Genomic DNA, 23,295 nt, shown 5'->3' on the forward strand with positions numbered 1-23,295 from the left:
AGAAGCCCTGACTTGGCCGGGTGTGGTGGCTCACGTCTGTAATCCCAGCACTTTGGGAGGCCGACTTGGGTGGATCACCTGAGGTCAGGAGTTCGAGACCAGCCTGGCCAACATGGTGAAACCCCATCTCTACTAAAAATACAAAACATTAGCTGGGTGTGGTGGCTCCCAGCTACTTGGGAGGCTGAGGCAGGAGAATTGCTTGAACCTGGGAGGCGGAGGTTGCAGTGAGCCGAGATTGTACCACTGCACTCCAGCCTGGGCAACAAGAGCAAAATTCCGTCTCAAAAGGAAAAAAAAAAAAAATCCCTGACATTCACCAGGTCTGAGCCTGAGACCGGAAACCTCTAGGGTTGGAAACTTTTAAGTCAGGGACCCTCTGGGCACCGCCACAGGGAGTCCAAAGACAAAACTTCCTTTTGGATTTAGTAGAGCTTTAAGAGCACCTGTTGTCGGTCAGCACCTGTAGCTTCCTTGAAGGACAAGACGAGCAAGGCTCCCTACTCTCCAAGAGCTTCTATCCCAGTGGGTGAGAGAGATACACTAAGTAAACTAATAAAGGAGACCAGGTGGGGTGGCTTACACCTTTAATCCCAGTAATTTGGGAGACTGACCAAGGTGGGTGGATCGCTTGAGCCCAGGAGTTTGAGATCAGCTTGAGCAACATAGTGAGATCCCATCTCTACAAAAAATAATTTAAAATGATAGAAGAATTAGGCGTAATTAGGCACCTGTAATCCCAGCTACTCAAGAGGCTGAGGGAGGAGAATCGATTGAACCCGGGAGGCGGAGGTTGTGGTGAGCCAAGATTGCACCACTGCACTCCAGCCTGGGTGACGGAGCGAGACTCCATCTCAAAAATAAGTAAATAAGTAAATAAAAATGAGCTGGGTGTGATACTGTGCACCTGTGGTCCCAGTTACTCGAGAGGCTGAGACAGGAGGATTGTTTGAGCCTGGGAGTTGGAGGCTACAGTGAGTCATGATCGCACCACTGTACTCCAGCCTGAGTGGCAGCTCAGAACCTGGCTTTTAAAAACAACAAAAAAAAAGACAAATGAAAGAACAAGGTAATGCCAGTTTGTGACAAGTATTGTGTGCATAAGAAAGCAAGGTGAAGCGGTAGCAAGGGACGAGGGGTTCCTTGAAGACCTCTTTGAGGAAGGGACCTTTGAGAAAGGTTGTGTCTCCTTTGGAGTGACTTCCTGTCTTCTTTTTCTTTCTTTCTTTCTTTTTTTTTTCTTTTTGAGATGGAGTTTCGCTCTTGTTGCCCAGGCTGGAATGCAGCGGCATGATCTCGGCTTACTGCAACCTCCGCCTCCCGGGTTCAAGCGATTCCCAGCCTCAGCCTCCCGAGTAACTGGGATTACAGGCATGCACCACCACTCGGCTAATTTTGTATTTTTGGTAGAGACGGGGTTTACTCCACGTTGGTCAGGCTGGTCTCGAACTCCTGACCTCAGGTGATCTGCCCGTCTCGGCCTCCCGGAGTGCTGGGATTACAGGTGTGAGCCACTGTGTCCGGCCTTCTTTTTCTTTCTTTCTTTTATTTTTCTGAGATGGCTGGAACACAATGGCACGATCTGGGCTCGCTGCAACCTCCACCTCCTGGGTTCAAGTGGTGTTCCTGCCTCAGCCTCCAGAGTGGCTGGGATTACAGGCGCCCACCACTGTGCCTGGCTAATTTTTATATTTTTAGTAGAGACGGGGTTTTGCCATGCTGGCCAGGCTGGTATTGAACTCCTGCCTCAGACTCCCAAAGTGTTGTGATTACACGTGTGAGCCACCACACCAGTCCTTCCCCTCCCCCTCTCCTCCCCCTCCTCTCTCCTCCCTCCCTCCCTCCCTCCCTTCCTTCCTTCCTTCCTTCCTTCCTTCCTTCCTTCCTTCCTTCCTTCCTTCCTTCCCTCTTTCTCTTTCTTTTCTTTCTTTCCTTTCCTTTCTCTTTGCCCCTCCTCCTCCTCCTCCCCTTTTCTCCTCCTTCTCCTTCTCCTCCTCTTCCTGTTCTCTTCCTCCTCCTCCATTCTTTTTTTTCTCCCTCTGTTGACCAGGCTGGCATGCAGTGGCATGATCCTAGATCACTGCAGCCTTGAACTCCTGGGCTCAGGTGATCCTCCTGCTCCACCCTCCCTCCCAAGTAGCTGGGTCCACAGGCATGCACCACCACATCTGCTGAATTATTTATTTATTTTATTTTTTTGTAGAGACAGGGTCTTGCTATGTTGCCCAGGCTGGTCTCAAACTCCTGGGCTCAAGAGATCCTACCGTGTTTTCCTCCCAAAGTGCTGGGATTACAGGCATGAGGCACCCCGCCTGGCCTACTTCCTATCTTCTGAGAGGCTTCTTTGGATCTGTGCCCTGGGGATGTTTGCAACCACATGCTGAAATAAGCTTTTTTTTTTTTTTTTTTTGAGAGATGGAGTCTCTCTGTCTTCCAGGCTGGAGTGCAGTGGTGCGATCTCAGCTCACTGCAACCTCCACTGGGTTCAAGCGGGTCTCCCAGCCTTCCGAGTAGCTGGGATTACAGGCACATGCCACCACACCCAGCTAATTTTTGTATTTTTAGTAGAGACAGGGTTTCACCATGTTGGCCAGGCTGGTCTCAAACTCCTGACCTCAGGTGATCTGCCTGCCTTGGCCTCCCAAAGTGCTGGGATTACAGGTGTGAGCCACCGCGCCCGGCCTAGCATCTTTTTTATTTTATTTTTTGAGACAGAGTCTTGCTCTGTTGCCCAGGATGGAGTGCAGTGGTGTTAGCTCACTGCAACCTCCGTCTCCCAGGTTCAAGCCATTCTCCTGCCTCAGCCTCCTGAGTAGCTGGGATTACAGGGTCGAGGAATTGAAGTATTTATCCACCAGCTCCTGTCTGTCCCTGTCTAACGGCTGCTCCAGAGAAGGGAGGTGGAGAGATGTTAACTCTCTGGCACTTCTGACTTCCCTGCCCACAGGGACTATGAGTGCTCAGGGATATGGACAGGGTGATATGGTACCTGCTGTGGATATAGATTTACCCACTGCAAGTATAGATGCATCTGCCGTAGGTATAGACGCTGAGTGGGATGGCTGAGTCATAGCACACTAATATTCAATCCTTTCCAATTATTTATCAGAAAGGCTGTCCACTTTACATTCCCATTGCTACTGTGTGAGCCTTACCACGTGATAATATCTAGCTTAAAAAAAATATGGGCCAGGCACGGTGGCTCATACGTGTAATCCCAGCACTTTGGGAGGCTGAGGCAGGAGGATCGCTTGAGCCCAAGAGTTTGAGACCAGCCTGGACAACAGTGAGACCTGAGACCCCGTCTCTACAAAAATTAAAAAAAGAAAAATAGCCAGGTACAGTGGCGCATGCCTGTGGTTCCAGCTATTTGGGAGGCTGAGGTGGGAGAAGTGCTTAAGCCCAGGAAGTTGAGGCTACAGTGAGCTACTATTGTACCACTGCACTCCAGCCTGGGCAACAGAGTGAGGCATTGTCTCTAAGAAAGAAGATATATTTTTTCTTTTTCTTTTTCTTTTTTTTTGGAGACGTAGTCTCGCTTTGTCACCCAGGCTGGAGTGCAGTGGCGTTATCACCCAGGCTGGAGTACAGGAGCTCACTGCAAGCTCCGCCTCCCGGGTTCCCACCATTCTCCTGCCTCAGCCTCCCGAGTTGCTGGGACTACAGGTGCCCACCACCACGCCCGGCTAATTTTTTTGCATTTTTAGTAGAGACGGGGTTTCGCCATGGTCTTGATCTCCTGACCTCATGATCCGCCTGCCTCAGCCTCCCAAAGTGCTGGGATTACAGGCGTGAGCCACCACACCCGGCCAAGATATATTTTTTCAATTGGCTTTAAGGTTTCTCCTGAAATTAAAAGGAAAAAAGGAAAAAAGGAAAAAAGAAAAAAATTTAAATTTTGGTCCAATATAATAAAAATTGACCAGTTTAACTTTTTTTAAATTTTGGAGATGAGGTCTTGCTCTGTCACCCAGACTGTAGTGCAGTGGTTTCATCATAGCTCACTGTAACCTCGAACCCTTGGGCTCGGATGATCCTCCCCACTTCAGCCTCCCAAGTAGCTGGGACTACAGGTGTGTGCCACCGCACTCAGCTATTTTTCAGATTTTTTCATAGAGACAGGGTCTTGATATATTGCCCAGGCTGGTCTTGAACTTCCGGTCTCAGGCGATCCTCTGGCCTCAGCCTCCCAAAGTGCTGGGATTATAGGTGTGAGCCACTGTGCTCAGCCATTGTAACCATTTTTAAGTGTACAGCTCAGTGGCATTGAGCATATTCACATGGTTGTACAACCATCACCAACATCCATCTACCGAACTTTCTTTCTTTCTTTTTTTTTTTGAGACGGAGTTTCGCTCTGTCACCCAGGCTGGAGTGCAGTGGCACAATCTAGGCTCACTGCAAGCTCCACCTCCCGGGTTCATGCCATTTTCCTGCCTCAGCCTCCTGCGTAGCTGGGACTACAGGCGCCCACCACCGCGCCCGGTTAATTTTTTGTATTTTTAGTAGACATAGGGTTTCACCGTTTTAGCCAGGATGGTCTCAATCTCCTGACCTTGTGATCCGCCTGCCTCGCCGAACTTTCTTATCTTCTCAAATTGAAACTCTGTCCCTGTGAAACACTAACTCCCCACCTCCCTCCCATAGCCCCTGGTACCCACCATTCTACTTTCTGTCTCCCATGAAACTGACTCCTCTAGGGACCTCCTACAAGTGGAATCACACAGGATTTGTCCTTTTATGTCTGGTTTATTTCCCTGAGCACGATGTCCTCACAGTTCATCTATGTCACAGCATGCATCAGAATCTTCTGCCTTTTCAAGGCTGCGTACTATTCCACTGTGTGGACAAACCACATTTTATCTATTTACTCCTCTGCTGGTGGACACTTGGGGTTTGCATCCATCTTTTGGTTCTTGTGAATAATGCTGCTATCAACACGAGTGTACAAATATTTCTTTTTATTTTTTTGAGATGGAATCCCACTCTGTCATCCCAGCTGGAGTGCAGTGGTGTGATCTCGGCTCACGGCAACCTCCACCTCCCAGGTTCAAGCGATTCTCCTGCCTCAGCCTCCCAAGTAGCTGGAATTACAGGCACGCGCCACCACGCCTGGCTAATTTTTGTATATTTAGTAGAAACCGGGTTTTGTCGTGTTGGCCAGGCTGATCTCGAACTCCTGAGCTCAAGTGATCTGCCTGCCTCAGCCTCTACCTGAGTGCTGGGATTACAGGCATGAGCTACTGCACTGGGTTTAGCTGAACTAGTTTACATTCCCATCAGCAGGACATCAGTGTTCCAATTTCTCCATATCGCCCCTCAGTACTTGTTATTTACTATCCAGCATCTAAGATTTTGGAATGTGAGTTAGCTATTACTTTGTAACAAATTATCCCACAATGTACTAGCTTTAAAAAAGTATGTATTGGTTGGGCTGCAGTGGCTCTCGCCTGTAATCCCAGCACTTTGGGAGGTCAAGGTGGGTGGATCGCTTGAGGCCAGGAGTTCGAGACCAGCCTGGCCAACATGGCAAAACCCCGTCTCTACTAAAAATACAAAATTAGGGGCTGGGCATGGTGGCTCACGCCTGTAATCCCAGCACTTTGGGAGGCCGAGGAGGGTGGATCACCTGAGGTCAGGAGTTCAAGACCAGCCTGGCCAATATGGTGAAAACTTGTCTCTATTAAAAATATAAAAAAGTAGCTGGGTGTGTTGGTGGGCACCTGTAATCCTAGCTACTCAGGAGGCTGAGGCAGGAGAATCGCTTGAACCCAGGAAGCGGAGGTTGCAGTGAGCTGAGATCGAACTGTTGCACTCCAGCCTGGGCAACAGAGCAGGATTCTATCTCAAAAACAAAAACAAACAAACAACAAAACAAAAAAGCCCCTCACAGTTAACAATATATATATATGGCCAGGTGCAGTGGCTCACACCTGTAATCCCAGCACTTTGGGAGGCTGAGGTGGGTGGATCACCTGAGGTCAGGAGTTCGAGACCAGTCTGACCAACATGGCGAAACCCCATCTCTACTGAAAATACAAAATTAGCCGGGTGCAGTGGCACATGTCTGTAATCCCAGCTACTCAGGAGGCTGAGGCGGAAGAATTGCTTGAACTCGGGAAGTGGAAGTTGCAGTGAGCCAAGATCACACCATTGCACTCCAGCCTGGGTGACAGAGTGAGCCTCTGTCTTAAAAAAAAAAAAAAAATATATATATACACACACACACACACACACATTTGTGATTTATTTTTCTTTTAGAGATGCGGTCTCCTTATATTTCCCTGGCTGGCCTCAAACTCCTGGGCTCCAGGGGATCCTCCTGTCTTAGCCTCCCCAGTAGTGGGGACTACAGTTGCCTGGCCCTCACCTGAGAGTCACAAGGCTGAGAGTGGCTACACTGGGTAGTTCATTCAATGTCTCTCCCCCACCAGTTCCAGGCAACCACTGATGTGCTGTCTGTCACTACAGATGAGCTCGCATTTTCTAGAATGTTCTATAAATGGAATCATACAGTGAGTGCTTTTTGTGGCTTCTTTTGTTTGGCGTGCTTTTGAGATTAGTCCCTGTTTTGAGAGTAGCAGTAGTCTGTTCCTTTCTATTGCCAAGTTCCATTCCATTGTAGGGGACACTTTGATTCATGTTACTCATCCCTCTGTTGATGGAGGTTTTGGGAGTGTTTTTATAAGAGGGCAGAGTCCAGATCCCAATTAATTACAGGGTGGGTTTCATGTACCCTGGAGGAACCCTTGCATCATAGTCAGAAGGCAGGAGAGGCTGGGTGAGGTGGCTCCTGCCTGTAATCCCAGCACTTCGGGAGGCTGAGGTGGGAGCGTCACTTGAGCCCAGGAGGTCGAGACCAGCCTGGGTAACATAGTGAGACCCTGTTTCTACAAAAAATTTTAAAATTAGCCTGATACGGTGGGGTAGCCTTTAGTCCCAGCTACTTGTTTTATTTTGTTGTTGTTGTTGTTGTTGTTGTTGGTTTTTTCTGAGACAGCTCTGTTGCCCAGGCTGGAGTGCAATGGCACGCTCTCGGCTCACTGCAACCTCCGCCTCCCAGGTTCAAGTGATTCTCCTGCCTCAGCCTCCCGAATAGTTGGGATCACAGGTGCATGCCACCATGCCTGGCTAATTTGTGTATTTTTAGTAGAGACAGGTTTTTTCCATGTTGGCCAGGCTGGTCTCGAACTCCTGACCTCAGGTGATCCGGGTTTTTTTTTTTTGTATTTTATTTTATTTTTAGACAGAGTCTCTCTCTGTCACCCAGGCTGGAGTGCAGTGGCATGATCTCAGCTCACTGAAACCTCTGCCTCCCAGGTTCAAGCAATTCTTCTTCCTCAGCCTCCATAGTGGCTGGGACTACAGGTGTGTGCCACCACGCCCGGCTAATTTTTGTATTTTTAGTAGAGATGGGGGTTTCACCATATTGGCCAGGCTGATCTTGAACTCCTGACCTCGTGATCTGCCCACCTCGGCCTCCCAAAGAGCTGGGATTACAGGCGTGAGCCACTGTGCCCAGACTGTTTTGTTTTGGTTCTGAGAAGGAGTCTCACTCTGTTGTGCAGGCTGGAGTGCAGTGGCATGATCTCAGCTTACTGCAGCTTCCGCCTCCTGGGTTCAAGTGATTCTTGTGCCTCAGTCTCCTGAGTAGCTGGGACTATAGGCATGTGCCACCACACCCAGCTAATTGTTTGTATTTTTAGTTGAGACAAAGTTTCACCATGTTGGCTAGGCTGGTCTCTAACTCTTGTCTTCAAATGATCCACCCACCTCGGCTGCTAGTCCCAGCTACTTGGGAGGCTGAGGTGGGAGGATCACTGGAACCTGGAAGGTCGAGGCTGCAGTGAGCTGTGAAGCTGTGATGATCATGCCACTGCACTCCAGCCTGGGTGACAGAGTGAGATCCTGTCTCAAAAATAAATAAATAGGAGGGCAGGGATCTGCGTAGGTGGATGTGATTTAGAAGGGGGCACTGGGTGTGGGTGGGTAGACAGGTAACCAGGCTGGTGTCATGCCACAAGGGGGTCACACGGGTGATCATTGGTAGACTGAGGGAGAAGATAAGGCCTAGCATGATCCAATCTGGAGGCCAAAGCATGGCATTCAGCTCTGCCATTTTTCTCTGCCTTCCAGTTCTGCAACCTCAAATGGGCCCAGTGTCCCCACTCCCCCACCCCAGTTCACCCGATGCCAAGTTGCATTATCGGTTTCTTGTGCATGGAGGCCCCCTGATTTCCAGGAGGGAGTGAACTGTACATATGGAGTTTGCAATGGGGTTGGTGATGGGGCAGAGGACGCTGGTTTCTTGGAATGGGGTAAAAAGTGGCTGTGAGTCTGGAGGGATGAGACATCCAGGCGGAAAGCTCATGGAGGCCGTATGAGGAGGGGACTTGGCCGACAGAGGTGACAAGGCCAGACTCTTCTTATAAGGAGAGGGAGCTGAGGAATGGCTGTTTTCACCCTCAGGGTCCCACCCTCTTCATGCTACAGTCCTGGAGCTCAGCTCTCCACCGAGGCCCCTGCCCTGGCTTAAGTCACCAACAGGACACCTCCCACTTGCTCCGGCTGGGCTGGGACCCTTGTACAGGATCTTCTGTGTCCTTCATGAACTTGTGTTTTTGGTTTTTTTTGTTTGTTTGTTTTCGTTTTTGAGACAGAGTCTCGCTCTGTCGCCCAGGCTGGAGTGTAGTGGCGCAATCTTGGCTCACCGTAACCTCTGCCTCCCAGGTTCAGAGGTTAGCTGGGATTATAGGTGCTCGCCAGCACGCCTGGCTAATTTTTGTATTTTTTGGTAGAGACAGGGTTTCACCATGTTGGCCAGACTGGTCTCGAACTCCTGAGCTCAAGTAATCCGCCCGCCTCAGCCTCCCAAAGCGGTGGGATTACAGGCGTGAGCCACCGCGCCAGGCCTTATGCACTTGTTTTGACACCTCCCAGGTCGACATAACCTAGTATCCTGGAAGCCCAGCTTTGCCAGGAAGCCTCTGCTGACTTGACGTCCTGTTAGATGGAAGGGGTGTGGAGGGTGGGTGTGCTCTACCCTGCAGATGGCTGGGTCACCTCTCACAGAATACCCTGCAGATATTCTGTGTCTCCTGTCTCCCTCCTACTCCTCCTTTCTTTCTCTCTCCCCCCAAATCTGGGGTCTACCTTGCATCCCTGAAATTCACCGGGCGGCATTCTCTTAGCAGTTCTCCGACCCCAGGAAACCAGATAAGGGGTTTCCTGGCGTGTGGGGAACACCTTCGGGTATGAGGGGGTGGGCGGCTGCTCCCCAGAGACCCTGGGCGGCCTAGCTTTCGCAGACGCGAAGGACTGGAAAGTGCCAGGGCTACCGAGCGGCCGGATTGGTGTGTGGGCCAGAGGCGCGGTGGTCCCGCCTCCTGGTTGCCAGGGCCCAGCCTATCCGCGTCCAGGCGGTCCTTGGTCGCCAGGTGGTTGTGGTGGGGGTCGGGGCAGGTGTATGTGTTGGGGAGGACAGTGGAGGACCCCAGGGATTTGCTCCCCCAGTCCCAACCGTTGACTCTCTGGGTTCCTCAGGCGCAACTGGGGAAACAGGCTTCCCTCGGACCGTGGAGAAGCCACCCCTCTCTCCAACGCGCCCTTCTCCCCCATCCCCCTCGGCGCGCTTCCGCCGGCCGCGCTCCCGGGTCCGGATCGAGCGCGCGCCCCCGGCTCTCCCGCCCGCGGCCAAGGGGCGGGACAGGCTCGGCTCCCCCGGCGCCGCAGCCTGCAGCCCCCTCCCCTCGCCTCCTCGCCGCTGGCGGCCACTGCGTCGCTCCGGCCCGGGCCCCACCCCAGGCGACCCTGCGAGGAGCGGCCGGAGGCCGGAGGCGGAGGTGAGTGCGACGCGAGCAGGTGGAGAGGCTGGGCGCGGGCCAGGCCTGGCTGGGGGAGGGGTCGGGCCCGGGACGCGGCTCTTTGTCTCCCGGAGCCCGTTCGCGGGCAGCGGGGCCGCTCTGCCTCCCGGCAGGTGCAGGCATCCCTGGAGGAGGCTGGGGGAGGCCGCTGGGGGCTGGCGGGGAGACCCGGGCGTGCGCTCCGGTCCCCCACATCCGGAGCCCGTGGCAGTTCCCTGCTCTCGAGGCTGGAGGTCTGAGTCCCTGAGGGGGCGAGGGGTAGGGGCGTGGAGATCGGTCCTGAATTGGAGCTGAGGCGGGGGAGGCGGCGGGCTGGGGCAGGCAGGGCCTCTTCGCTTTGGGGAAAAGCGGTGGGGGGTGGGACATGGGGACAGCAAGGAGCAGTGGGGCTGGCAAGTGGGTGTAGGTGCGTGGGAGCCGAGCGGATGGAAGCTGAGGCCGAGGTTTGAGTGTATATGGGTGGCGATGCTGCGAAAGGGCAGTGAGGTACCCGGGTCCAGGTCTCTGGAGGCGACGTAGGTGTCCAGAACCTGGGATGCGGACCAGTTTGTCTCTTCAGGTGCAAGATGGACAAGAGAGACAAGGCGAGGGCAGGGGCCACCGCGCGGACGCCGGCTGCTCGCCCTCCTGGACTTCTGACCCCCAAGCCCCCAGGCTCTCCTCGACCCCCTCCCCCAGTAACTCCCGCAGCCCTCCGAGTTCTAGGAGCTGCTGGAGCTGTGGGGCGAAAACCTCTGGCAGAGCGAGCCGGGGGCATCGGCGGGGCCACTCTTCCCGAGTCTGCGCCCCGAGCGGGACCAACGCGGAGTGCTGGGACAAGTTCCCGAAACCCAGGTACCCCAGCCTCCTTCCTCATCTCCGACCCGATCTTCCCTCCCACTTCCAATACCTGTCCCATCTCCCCTCCACCACCACCTCTCCAGGGCACCTATGACTCGGCCTTCTCCCCGCAGCTTCCAGGGCCCCAGCGTCCGGGAGAGGGGAGAGAGCTCCTTCTGGCAAGAACACCAGCCCAGGCCCTGTTTCTAGCCCAGGGCGTGCCAGCGGGACCACTAGGTAACCTGCTCCCTCTCCCCCAGTCCCCTCAGCCAGGGTTGGCGTCACAGAGTCTGGAACCTTTTATTTTACACGAGTTGGGGCGCAGGAGCACTTGCAGGTCACTGGACACAAATTGGGTGAAAGCCATTATTGGTCCTCAGAGAGGGCACATGCCCATTTCACAGATGGGAAAATAGAGGCTTGGGAAGCCAAACAAGGACCTAGGCCTGAGCGTGGCCCCTTCTGTCTCCAGGCCAGGCCCTCTTGGCCAAAAGGGACTCCGGATCCCAGCGGAGGAAACTGTAGCCAGAGGAAAAGCTACAGAGGCTCCCAAAAGGAGTGCCCTCGGCGCCGGGGCACGGAGAGGTATGTGACCTGGAGAAGAGTGGGGTTCCTGGGCAGCAAGGGGGGCCGCCTCAGAGGTATCGGTGACCCTTGGCCTTCTACTTTTTCTCCAGACACTTCCGGGCCTACCCCAGGAGCCCCCTCCCCGGCCATGGCCCGTCGGTCCCGGGCTGCGGGCACCGAGGTGGGGCTCCCCCGGCCAGCTCCGAGTGCCCGGCCACGGCCTGCGACAGAGGGCCCCCGGAAATCAGTGAGCAGCGCCTCGGAGCACAGTACCACCGAGCCAAGCCCGGCTGCCAGGAGGCGGCCCAGCGCCGGTGGGGGTCTCCAGAGGCCGGCCTCGCGCCCCCTGAGCTCCAGCGCTACCCCTCTCTCCTCCCCAGCCCGTTCTGGGCCCTCAGCCCGCGGAACACCCAGGGCTCCTGCGCATCCCTCGCAGCCCAAACCGAAAGGGCTGCAGGCTCTGCGCCCCCCGCAGGTCACACCCCTAAGGAAGGACGTAGCCCCAGCACTAGGCCCGCTTTCTTCTTCTCCTTTGGCCACACCCTCTCCACCGGGTACCAAAGCAAGACCCGTACCGCCTCCCTACAACGCAGCCACTCCGGTGCCAGCCACGCTCCCTCCCTCTCCACCGGTCACGCCCCCTCTTCCAGCCGTGTTCCAAAGTCAGGCCCCGCCCACCCTTCCGGCCACGCCCCACTCGCCGAGCCTTACCTGTCAGTTGGTCACGCCCCTTCCTCTAGCCCCTCCTTCTCCCTCTGCTCCTCCCTCTCTGCAGACCCTCCCCTCTCCACCAGCCACGCCCCCCTCGCAAACTCCACCCACACAGGTGATTACATCCTTTCCAGAAGCAGGCGCCTCTTCCCTGGCCATAGCCGCTTTTGTGGCTTCAGTGTCTCCATCAATTTCATCCCCTCTGCAGAGTATGCCCCCCACCCAAGCTAATCCAGCATTGCCCTCGCTTCCGACCCTCCTCTCTCCCTTGGCCACACCTCCTCCGTCAGCCATGTCTCCTCTACAAGGCCCTGTTTCTCCGGCAACATCTCTCGGGAATCCGGCTTCTACCCTCGCCACACTCCTTCAGCCAGGCCTTTCTGCTCTGACCACGCCCCCTCCGCAGGCCAGTCCTTCCCCGTCTCCCCAGGCCACGCCCCACACTCTGGCCACTCTTCCTCCACAGGACCCTCCTCTTCTGGCCACATTGCCTCTGCAGGCCTCTCCCTCTCCTTTGACCACAGTCTCTCTGCAGGATCGTCCTCTAGTTTCTCCCTCTCTTTTGGCGTCGCCTCTGCAGGACCCGCCCCCACCCCTGGCCCCGCCCCACTCACAGGCCCCACCTTCTATGACCACGCCCCCTATGCAGGCCCCGCCCTCTCTCCAGACCATTCCCCCAATACAGGTCCCACATTCTCTGACCTCACCGTCTCCGCAGGCACCTCCCTCTCCTCTGGCTTGGTCCTCTCTGCAGGCCACAACTTCTTTGGGCTCACCCCCTCTGCAGGCCACACATTCTTTTCTGACAGTGTCCCCTAGGCAAACCCAACCTTCTTTGACCTCGCCTTCTCAGCCTTCCTCTACTCCCCCTGATTCACCCCCTCTGCAGGCCCCTCTTTCCCTTCCTGCCTCACCCCCTCTGCAGACTTCTCTCTCTCCTGCTGTCTCACCCCTAAACTCACCCCTGACCACATCCCCTCTGCAGGCTCCATCTTCTCTGGCCTCCTACTCTCCTCAGGCACCTCCCTCTTCCCTGACCATGCCCCCTCTGGAGACCCAGTCTTCCCTAGTCCCGCCCTCTCTGCAGACACCTCCTGCTTCCCTGATCACACTCCCTCTGGAGAGCCCACCTTCTCTAGCCCCACCCCGTCTGCAGACAGCTTCTGGTTCCCTGACCACATCCCATCTGGAGACTCCACCTTGTCCAGCCCCACGCCCTCTGCAAGCACCACCTTCGCCATTGATCGCGCCCCTTCCGGAGACCCCCTCTTCCATAGCCACGCCTCCTCCACAGGCCCCACCTGCTCTGGCCTCACCCCCTTTGCAGGGCCTGCCCTCTCCCCCTCTGTCTCCTTTGGGCACGCCCCCTCCACAGGCCCCACCTGCCCTGGCCTTGCCTCCACTGCAGGCCCCTCCCTCTCCACCTGCCTCACCCCCTCTGTCTCCCTTGGCCACACCCTCTCCACAGGCCCCAACTGCTATGGCAGTGTACCTTCTGCAGGCCCCTTCCTCTCCCCCTCCCTCACCCCCAGGGCAGGCCCCTTTCTCTCCCCCTGCCTCACGCACAGTGTCTTCTTCGGCCACGCCCACCCCACAGGCCCCACCCTCTCTAGCCGCGCCTCCTCTGCAGGTCCCACCCTCTCCCCCTGCCTCTCCCCCAATGTCTCCTTCAGCCTCGCCCCCTCCACAGGCCCCACCCCCGCTATCCGCACCTCCTCTGCAGGTCCCACCCTCTCCCCCTGCCTCTCCCCCAATGTCTTCTTCGGCCACGCCCCCTCCACAGGCCCCACCCCCTCTGGCCGCTCCTCCTCTGCAGGTCCTGCCCTCTCCCCCTGCCTCACCCCCAATGTCTCCTTTGGCCAAGTCCCCTCCACAGGCCCCGCCTGCTCTGGCCACACCTCCTCTGCAGGCCCCTCCCTCTCCGCTTGCCTCACTCCCTGAACAGGCCCCTTTCTCACCCTCTGCCTCACCCCCAATGTCTCCTTTAGCCACGCCTCCTCCACAGGCCCCACCTGTTCTGGCAGCGCCCCTTCTGCAGGTTCCTCCCTCTCCCCCTGCCTCACCCACCCTGCAGGCCCCACGCCGCCCCCCGACCCCGGGTCCGGATACCTCCGTCTCGGGCCCACGGCTGACCCTGGCGTTGGCCCCCGGCCCGCCGCCGCCGCCCTCGCGCAGCCCGTCCAGCACGCTGAGCGGCCCGGACCTGGCCGGCCACAGCAGCAGCGCCACAAGCACGCCAGAGGAGCTGCGTGGCTACGACAGTGGGCCCGAGGGCGGCGCCGCAGCTTCCCCGCCCCCCGACGCAGAGCTCGCCGCTTGCCACCCGGCTGCCTGGAGTCGAGGCCCCGCTCCCCCGCTCGCCTTCCGCGGAGCCCCAGGTAAGGGGCACCCCAGACCCGGCCTGGCTGTGGGCGGGGTCGGAGGCGAGGCTTCCCAGCTCGGGGGCGGGACAGCTGGGTCCGGGGCAGAACTTAGACAAGGGGGCGGGACCTTGAGGCAGGGGCAGGTCTTATCACCCCCACCGCCCACCTGGCGTCTCTCCCCACAGGTGCGCAGCTGCCGTGGCCTCCCGCTGGCGGACCCGCCTCAGCTGACGGTCTGTGCACCATCTACGAGACTGAAGGGCCCGAGTCGGCGACCCCAGCCCCAGGCGCACTGGATCCGGGGCCCACTTCTGGCGCGAGCGGTGGGAAGGCGGTGGCTGGGGCAGGGGCTGGGGCGTCCTCGCGGAGCCCGAAGCAGGCGCGCCTGGGCGAGCTGCCACTGGGGGCGCTGCAGGCTAGCGTCGTGCAGCACCTGCTGAGCCGGACGCTGCTGCTGGCAGCTGCCGAGGGTGCCGCGGGCGGCAGCGGCGGGGGCCCAGGAGGCGCCGAGGGTGGTGGCGTCACGGGGGGCGCCCGGGCTGCACTCAGCGACGCCGAACTCGGCCGCTGGGCCGAACTACTGTCTCCCCTGGACGAGTCCCGTGCCAGCATCACCTCGGTCACCAGCTTCTCTCCAGACGACGTGGCCTCCCCGCAGGGTGACTGGACGGTGGTGGAGGTGGAGACCTTCCACTGAGCCAGACCACAGCCCCGCCTGCTACACCCCACCCCTGCCTTAGGATCCGCCCCTCTGGGTATGCCTGTTTGTTTTAGACCCCGCCTCCACTGCCCTGGAGCACCGCTGGGTGGATTGGTCTTAGCTCCCTGGAGCCTGAGCCTTTCGGCCCGGGCTCCACCCCTGCCTTTGGCCTCGGAGGCTCGGGACCTACCCACAGCTTTGACTAGGCCCGCCCCTCGAGCTTCGCCCCTTTGGCCTAGGACACGTTCCATTTCCCCGAGCCCCGCCCCGTGTCCAGTGTATTGCCCACCCCGCACAGCCTGAGTTTGCAATAAAACTGGGACACTGGGCCCTGCACACCTTCGCTGTCACCGAGAGGGCTGGGGCTGGGGGCTTCCAGCGGGCTGAGCGGCGCGGGGGGCCAGGCCAGGTAAGGTCTTGCTGGCGGCTGTGCGCGAACCGGTTAGAGCTCTGGATTAAGTACGGTTTTCCTCTTCTGGGAGAAAAGGGGCAGGCCAGGTGGAGCTAGGGCGGGGCCCTGCCGAGTCCTGGCCAGCTGGTGCCGCGCACCCATCCAAGTGCGTGAACTTGGGCCTCTTGGTGTCCGAGTTTCTGGTGGAAACGTTTGGCGCAGGAGGGGTCTGGCTGGGGCTGTGCCCCCTAGTGGATGAGCCAGTGCGTGGTCGAGGTGAAGGAGCGACTGGAACTCTCCCTCTCCTCTCCTCTCCCCTCCCCTCCCCTCTCCTCCCCTCGCCTCCCCTCCCCTCCCCTCCCCTCCCCTCCCCTCCCCTCCCCTCCCCTCCCCTCCTATCCAATTTCTTCTTCTGCTTGACCTCAGGTGATCTGCCCTCCTCAGTCTCCCAAAATGCTGGGATTACAGGCGTGAGCCACCGTGCCTGGTCTGGCACACTTTTCAGACTCGATGCGGGGAACTGGCACTCCTGGGGAACAGGTGGGAAGATTGGAGGGCACCGAGGCAAGGACGAGGGACCCCTTCCCATGGCCCTTCGGCTGGTATAGGGTCTCGGGCCAACTGCCCCAGTAGGGGATTGCAGGAAGAAGTGGCCGCTCCCAGGGCTGGGTGGGAGATGGAGTCCTCACACTGCACCCTGTCTCCAAGTGTCCTCGAAGTGCCACTTGGTGCATCCCACCCCCACGGCATCCTTGCCCTGTCCCCTTTGTCAGGCGTCCTTATCAGATCCCAAACATCTTCACAGGCCCCCTCCAATCAGAGTTTCCTGCTCTTCCTCCCCCAACTAACCCTAACCCTAACCCCCAGCTCAGTCATCTTGACCCTGGAGCCTCTCAGCCCTAGCCAGTTTCTCCCTGTTCCCAGCAGAGAGCTCCCCCACTAGGCCTTTCCTCCCCCAGGTCTCCTGCATGGCACCAAGAATGATGGCAACATCCCCAGCTGGTTAAGAAGACAGAGTAGGATCTGGCCTTGGGCCCTCAGCCCTGCCTCTGCCCCTGGACCCAGTACCCTTACGCCATCCTGTGATCAGGTTCCTGTCAGTCACAGACCAGCAAGTCCTGCCCGTCCCCATCCCAGACAAGGCAGTTCCCAGCCTGGGGTCTGAGGAGAAATGGGCTCTGGCCTGGAGGGGTGCCACCTGCACCCCTGGGAGCTAAAGGAGGAGGACACCAGCACAGTCTTTCGGTCAAATTCAGAGTTTTGTGGCAAACCATAGAGGTGTTCTCTCAAGCCGGGCCCTGGTGGGGTTGGGGACCTGGGTGTCTTTGTTTCCAGACTCTGAGACGAGCCCAAGGCTGACTCCTGACATGCTGGGTAGCCAGAGGCTCAAGGCCAACTGCCAGGAAGGACAGGGCACAACCTCAGACAGTTCCTCTGGGGTCCTGCCCTGTCCTGGGGAGCCATCGGGGGTGGAATCACCATGGAAGCAGGAGGCATGGACAGTGACTGTCAGGGTCCCCAGGGTTACATCTGCACCATGTGTAGCCAGGAGAGCTGTGGCATGTGATAGGACAGTACATGGGACTTGGCTGTCTCAGTACACAAGCAGTGTCATGTCCTTTGCTTGGCTGTCAGGCATGGGGGCAAGGGGCACTTTGGGGACCCACACTGGGTGCAGAGGGCAGGCCCTGGCTGGCATCTGCCTGAACCCAATTATGTTTCTGCCCCTAGGGGCCAGGCACCGTGTCTCATGCCTGTAATCCCAGCACTTTGGGAGGCCGAGGAGGGCAGATCACCTGAGGTCAGGAGTTTGAGACCAGCCTGGCCAACATAGCAAAACCCTGTCTGTTCTAAAAATACAAAATAAAATAAAATAAAATAAAAAATGGCCAGGCACGGTGGCTCACCCCTATAAATCTCAGCACTTTGGGAGGCCGAGGTGGGTGGATCACAAGGTCAGGAGTTTGAGACCAGCCTGGCCAATATGGTGAAACCCAGTCTCTACTTAAAAAAAAAAAAAAAAAAAAAAAAAAAAAAAAAAATTGGGCCAGGTGCAGTGGCTCATGCCTGTTATCCTACCACTTTGGGAGGCAGGTGGATCACCTGAGGTCAAGGGTTTGAAACCATCCTGGCCAACATGGCGAAACCCCATCTTTACTAAAAATAATACAAAATTAGCCAGGCGTGGTGGCATGTGCCTGTAATCCCAGCTACTTGGGAGGCTGAGGCAGGAAAATTGCTTGAACCTGGGAGGCAGAGGTTGCAGTGAGCCGAAATTGTACCATTGCACTCCAGCCTGGGCAACAAGAGTGAAACTCCGTCTAAAAAAAAAAATTAGCCAGGCGTGGTGGTAGACGCCTATAGTCCCAGCTACTCAGGAGGCTGAGGCAGGAGAGTCACTTGAACCCAGGAGGCGGTGGTTGCAGTGAGCCAAGATCACGCCACTGTACTCCAGCCTGGGTGACAGAGTGAGACTCTGTCTCAAAAAACAAAACAAAACAAATTAGCCAGGCATGGTCATAGGTGCCTGTAGTTTCAGCTACTCGGGAGGCTGAGGCAGGAGAATCACTGGAACCCAGGAGACGGATGTTGCAGTGAGTTGAGGTCACACCACTGTACTCCAGCCTGGGCGACAGAGTGAAGCTCCGTTTCAAAAAAAACAACAAACGTACGTTTCTGCCTCTAGGAAGCTTTGCCTTGCCACTCCTGGCTCTGTCCTCCATTCCGCCCCACACTGCCACCCAGCAGCTGGGATTCTGCCTCAGCTCTGTGGGGAACCCTACAAAGGACTCTTTCTGCCCCCCACTCACTGTCCTCCCTGCACTAGCCCCTCACAGACTCTGCGGTGCATGTGGTGGGGCCCTCTTACCTAAGCCCTCCATGGGCTCCCAATGGCCCCCAGTTCAAAGCCCAAACTCCCTCTCCTGACGTAAGCAGTCCCTTCTTAATCTGACCACGCCGAGGCTTTCCTGTTCCTCCTTCCTAGGCATGGTGTGCCTCCTGTTGGTCTGATCTTTATGCTTTTACCCCTGGAAGAGGCCCTGACACCACCTCCTCCAGGAAGCCTTCTCTGATCTCCCTGCACATTTGTCTATTGAGCATTTACCACATTAGTGCAGGCTCCCCCCTGCCTAGTACCTGTCTCCTCTGCTCCCCTGGAGACCCCCCTCAGAGTCAGGCACAGGGCAGAGTACCCCGCAATACCCCTGGAGGTGTGAGCAGAATGAACGCAACTGGGTCCTGTGCTTCCTGAAGCCCAGCGATTTGGCATGCCTCTCTCTCCTTCAGGGGAGGCCCAGGTTGATTCACCCGGGTGGGAAATCATGCCCTGCCCCCAAACTGAATATCCTTCTGTCCTCTCCCACCCCCATTCTATGAGACTGTGGGGAGCTCCTGAGCGAGGACAGCCCCGCCTTCCCTGAGCACGGTTTTTGGTCCCGGGGCTGGGCACCCACCACTGCTTGTGATTCTCTTCCCAGCCCGCAGGCCAGTCCGTGACTGTGTAAATACACTTTATTTTCCATCTTTCCCGCCTGGGCAACATGTGGAGTGAACAGGCAGTGTGCAAAATGGTATTGGGCAGTGTGGGGGGCATGTGGGAGAGCCCCGCGGGTGCCTGCCCCGGTCCCCAGGCTTCATAACACTGAAAAGTGGGCAGCTAGGAAGTGGGGACGGAGCAGGGGTCCCCACCCCAGGAAGCGCCAGGGAGATTGCTTGTGACGCTACTCTACTGGAGGCTCCAGGAGCACCGAGGGGGGCAGCCCCCAGGGTCATGAGGCCCAGGGGGGCCGGGGGGGGAGGGAAGAAGGGGCCTAGGGGGCATTGCTGAATTTTGGCACCGTTCTCAGCTCTGATTCAGCAGGGGCCACGGGACCACCAGGAGGAAGTGAGGGGAGGCCGCTCGCTAGGAAACTCCTACGTGGGGGCCTGGCCCTGGCTGAGGGTGGGGCTGGGAACACAAGAAGAAAGGGAAGTAGATGGAAGCTGAGCACCCCCCTAGAGATACCCCTCCATCACTGGCCAGGATAGGGGGTGCGAGGGTCTCCCAGAGGAAGATGTGGGGTGCTGGGGAGAGGGGTCTCTTCACTTCCTCGAAGCTGCTCTGGCCCCAGAGAAGCAGGGAGACTTCCCGCTCGCCACTCACTCCCCAGGTGGCCCTGCACACAGTATGGGGGACTTTGGTTTCTGCTGCAGGGGCCATGGTGCCTGCACCAGGCAGGAGAGGCCGGCCTGGCCATCTGTCCCCAGCGGCCCAACTCCCCTAGAGATGGCCAGGGGTTAGTCAAGGGTCACTTCGTCCCGAGGAGTGTCATGGGGTGCTGATGTCCAGCCCAGAGCTGGTGCTCTCCTTCCTCAGGCCTCGGTTAGCTCCTGGGCGCTTCCCAGCAATGCCACCCCTGTCCCAGAAGGAATCCTGCTGGGAGGTGGGAGCTGCCTGCTCATTCAGTGCTGGGACCTCTGGGTCATCTGTCCCATGCCCTCTGCCCTCCTGTTAAGAGAGCAGTCAGCCCCTCCAGGCACCCCGAACGCCAGAGGGCCCGGAGGGGTGCAGACCAACATGGGTAAACACTGCTGGGGAGGGAGAGCCTGCCCCGGGGTCCTGAGGAGCCCCAGGCCGGACCCTACCCTCTGCGTTGCCTCGCCGGGCCTCGCTTTATGGGTGGCCGAGCCACAGAGGGCGCGGAGTTCGTCAAGTGCGGCAGGTAGAGTGCAGAACGCGGACTTCCCCGGCGCCCCCCGCGACTGCGGTCTCCTGACCCCGGGCGCGCGGGGCACGGCCTCAGTTGTCCAGGCCCTGGCTGTAGGGCGCGGCAAGCTCATCGGCGTCGCTGTCTGAGCTGCCCTCGCTGTCCTTGGCCGGCCGCTCTAGACTGCGGAAGAAGCGCGCATCACGCGGGGACAGAGGATACAACGCGTCCTGCAGGGCAGCGCCCACGCCTACGCCGAGTAGCTCCTCGTCCGACGACGGCAGTGAGTCCTCGTCCAAGTGCCGCGCCAGGCTCAGCCCGTCGAAAGCCAGCGGGTCCTCGAAGGGCGGCGGGCCCTTCAGCAGCCGCACCTGGGGCGGGGGACCGGCGCTGCAGGCGTGGACCGGCCTTCTGCCCCGCCCTCCCAGCCGCATCCTCCGCAAGGCACCGGCGCTCGGCTCGTCCCAGGCCGACGACACCCAGGCCTGTCCCCGGCATCCCCGCGCCGGCTCACCTCGGCCTTCAGCTCCTCGATCTGGTCCTTGAGCTCGCGGATGTACTGCGATGAGTCCGAGTGGTTCAGCTGACCCTGGATTCGGCCCTCCTCCCTCTGCGGGGTGCGCCAGGTCACGCGGGGCCAGTGCCATGCTGGGCCTGGGGTCCGGCCCCGCTCCTGCCCCAGGCCCTGCCCCCGCCCCCGCCGCTCACCTGGATCTCCAGCTCAGCGATGCGCTGCCGCATCTCGGCCACCGCGGCCATGCTGTCCGCCTCCCGCAGTCGCACGGCCATCACCTCCTCCTTGCTCTGGGGTCGGGGAATTGGGGGCAAAAGGAGGGAGGGTCAGGGGGCGGGACGCATCAGGGGGCGGGACCGCGGGCAGGGGCGAATCAGGAGGCGGGGCGCCGAGGGTGTGGGTGGATCAGGAGGCGGGACCGCGGGCAGGGGGGGATTGGGGGCGGGGCCTCATGTAGGGTCACGTCCGGGGCCAATGCCGCGGGCCGGGAGGGGCCGCGGGGGTCTGCACCTTGCACTCGGCCTCGGCCTGCTTGCGGCGGCTTTCGCTGAGCTGCGTCTGCAGTCCCTTGTTCTGTGCCGCCAGGTACTGCAGCTTCTCCTGCAGCGCCGCGCGCTCCGCCTCCACGCGGTTCAGAAGGTTGCGATGGATGTGGTCCTGGGGTAGGGAGGAAGGGAGGACGGAGAACCGTGGCGGTCAGAGCCTAACCCAGGGGCTGGCCACGGACACCACGCCCCTCCCCCAACGGGCAGGCACCCCGAGTCCACCTGCGTCTCAAGTTCCACCACGCGCTGCCGCAGCTCGCGGCCCTCGGCCAGGGCCTGGGCCTCGCGCAGACGCACGCTCATCAGCTCGTCCTGCAGCTCGCCCACGACCAGCTTCCGTGGGGACTCCTTCCAGCGGCCGCCGCGGGCCAGATGGGCCTGGGGGGTGAAGCCGAGAGGCGGGCGGTCAGCCTCCGCTCAAGAGCCCCGAGGGGATGGCCCTAGGGGCCGCTCTGCCCGCCGGCGCCCACCTGGCCCTCACCTGCCAGGTGTCCGAGAGCTCCTGCAGCTGCAGTTTCAGCTCTCGTGTGGAGGCCACTGCCTGGCCCTCCCGCACCTTGAGCGCCTTCAGCTCCTCCTGCAGCTGCGCCACGTTGTTCTCGTCAGGCAGCGAGCTGTTCCTCTGCGGGAAGAGAGGGATCAGGGCCTGGGGGAGCAGCGCAGCTGCATGGCCCTTCCTGCAGGACAAACGCCCCCAGCCACGTTTCCTCCTGAGCTCTGCCTTGGGCGGCTCAGATGGGGGAGGGCGACCCCCTGGACAAGGCCCACGGGGAGCAGACTCGCCTGTGGAACCCGGCTGGAGCTCCTCAGCTGTAAAATGGGTGTGATAACAGCACCTACTCTCACAGGGTGTCCTAGGGCAACCCCCATAAACGCCATCCTGCACATACTCAGACTCCCCGAGGTCTGAGATCCACCCGCTCAGGGAGAATGATCAGGTAGAGAACCAGCCCCAGCAGAAACACCCTGTCTGCCCTCTGGCCCCCAGGCCAGGCCATACCAGGCCAGGCAGGCCTCTCACTGGGAACAGGCTGAGTGCCAGCCTAGGCCCTGGCCTGGCACCCCAGGGCTCCGTGATGGAGGACTGATGCTCCAGGACCCAAATCCAGCTTTCTAGATGAGGTCCCCACTGACCCGTGTTTGGGTCTAGGGCTGGGACGGATCCAGCAGCCTGTCCTGGAGACATACTTCCCTGTGAAGTGGAGGGAGGTGGGAGCAGAGCCCAGCTCTTGGCTGGTGATGAGGGCCTGGAAGCAGATGGCCTCTCAGTCCTCCAGTTGGGAGGACTCCCAAAATAGCACAGGCTGGAGGGGTGGGGAGGCTCCTGCTGAATGTGTGAATGGGTCTCTGGGTGCTTTCCTTCCTCTGGGAGCTCCATGGGAGAGTGGAGTCGATGCCAAGTCAGAGAGCAGTTGGGGAGGGACCCAGAAGGCCTGGGATGGTGTCTCCATGGGAATGTGTAGGGAGGGAGCCCCAGTGGGCCTGGGCCTTCCTTTCTCTCCTTCCTGTCCCCCTCCCCCATCCCCCTCTCTCCCTCCCTCCTTCCTGGAACCCGGTACCTGGGGAAACACACACAGGTGGGATGGGGGTATCCAGGAAGCTCATAGAAGCTGCCACGCTGCTGGAGTTTGCCTCATACAGGAGGGTGGGCATGGCCACGTGGGGTTGTGCTGTGTGTGTGCATATGTATGGTTATGTGTGCATGGCACGGGTGGGGGATTCTGATCTGGGTCACCCCCAAAGCTTACCCAGGACCCCTCCTATGCCCCAGGGTCCCCCCGACACCTGCCCTCCTGCTTCCTGTCGCACCTTTTCCATGTCAAGAACCTTGTCCTGCATCTCCCGAAGGGCTCCTAGTGTCTCTGTCTCCCGCAGCCTCGACTGTTCCAGCTCAGTCTCCAGGTGGGACACGAAGTCTTCTGTGAGGCGGGGGTTCTCCTGGGGGAGGCAGAGAGCTGTGTGGGGCCCCAGGCCATGGCTGGCTTCTGCCTCCCTCCCCAGAGCCCTTCAGCAGGGAGAGGGGCCCAGGTTTGGGGCATCGTGGGCTGGACCCCCTGATGCTCAGAGCAGAGGGCCTAGAGGTCCTGGCACCCATGCAGCTGGCCTGGTCCAGCTTCCTTCCTGGAAAGGCTGC

The 23,295-nt window shown here is 58.8% G+C and overlaps 2 protein-coding genes across 6 annotated transcripts in view; one reads left to right on the plus strand and one right to left on the minus strand.

Annotated features, from left to right (window-relative positions):
• The first annotated feature begins 9,848 nt into the window (after positions 1–9,848).
• On the plus strand, positions 9,849–15,359 carry PRR36 (proline rich 36). Its single transcript, XM_073017029.1, has 6 exons — positions 9,849–10,096; positions 10,423–10,697; positions 10,817–10,919; positions 11,155–11,267; positions 11,360–14,338; positions 14,509–15,359. The coding sequence occupies exons 2-6, from the start codon at positions 10,430–10,432 to the stop codon at positions 15,018–15,020; spliced, it is 3,975 nt and encodes a 1,324-aa protein (XP_072873130.1). The 5' UTR covers positions 9,849–10,096; positions 10,423–10,429; the 3' UTR covers positions 15,021–15,359.
• A 3,550-nt stretch (positions 15,360–18,909) lies between these two features.
• Positions 18,910–23,295, minus strand: part of EVI5L (ecotropic viral integration site 5 like) — a 33,752-nt gene continuing 29,366 nt past the window's right edge. For all 5 annotated transcript variants that reach the window (XM_007995092.3, XM_007995088.3, XM_007995090.3 and 2 more), the window contains 7 exons: positions 22,971–23,099; positions 21,643–21,783; positions 21,384–21,539; positions 21,127–21,273; positions 20,811–20,906; positions 20,617–20,712; positions 18,910–20,473 (listed from right to left, as the gene is read on the minus strand). In XM_007995092.3, the coding sequence (XP_007993283.1) occupies positions 20,195–20,473; positions 20,617–20,712; positions 20,811–20,906; positions 21,127–21,273; positions 21,384–21,539; positions 21,643–21,783; positions 22,971–23,099 (1,044 nt within the window). In that variant the 3' untranslated portion in view covers positions 18,910–20,194. The remainder of the gene's footprint in view (positions 20,474–20,616; positions 20,713–20,810; positions 20,907–21,126; positions 21,274–21,383; positions 21,540–21,642; positions 21,784–22,970; positions 23,100–23,295) is intronic.

This window comes from Chlorocebus sabaeus, chromosome 6 (genome assembly GCF_047675955.1).
Source record: "Chlorocebus sabaeus isolate Y175 chromosome 6, mChlSab1.0.hap1, whole genome shotgun sequence".
Classification (NCBI taxonomy): domain Eukaryota; kingdom Metazoa; phylum Chordata; class Mammalia; order Primates; family Cercopithecidae; genus Chlorocebus; species Chlorocebus sabaeus.

Bases quoted from the DNA above. Each gene is read 5' to 3' on its own strand.
- PRR36 (XM_073017029.1), top strand. From the start codon at position 10,430: ATGGACAAGAGAGACAAGGCGAGGGCAGGGGCCACCGCGCGGACGCCG. The intron at 10,920-11,154 runs GTAACCTGCTCC...TTCTGTCTCCAG, and splicing joins CGTGCCAGCGGGACCACTAG to GCCAGGCCCTCTTGGCCAAA. The intron at 11,268-11,359 runs GTATGTGACCTG...CTTTTTCTCCAG, and splicing joins CGGCGCCGGGGCACGGAGAG to ACACTTCCGGGCCTACCCCA.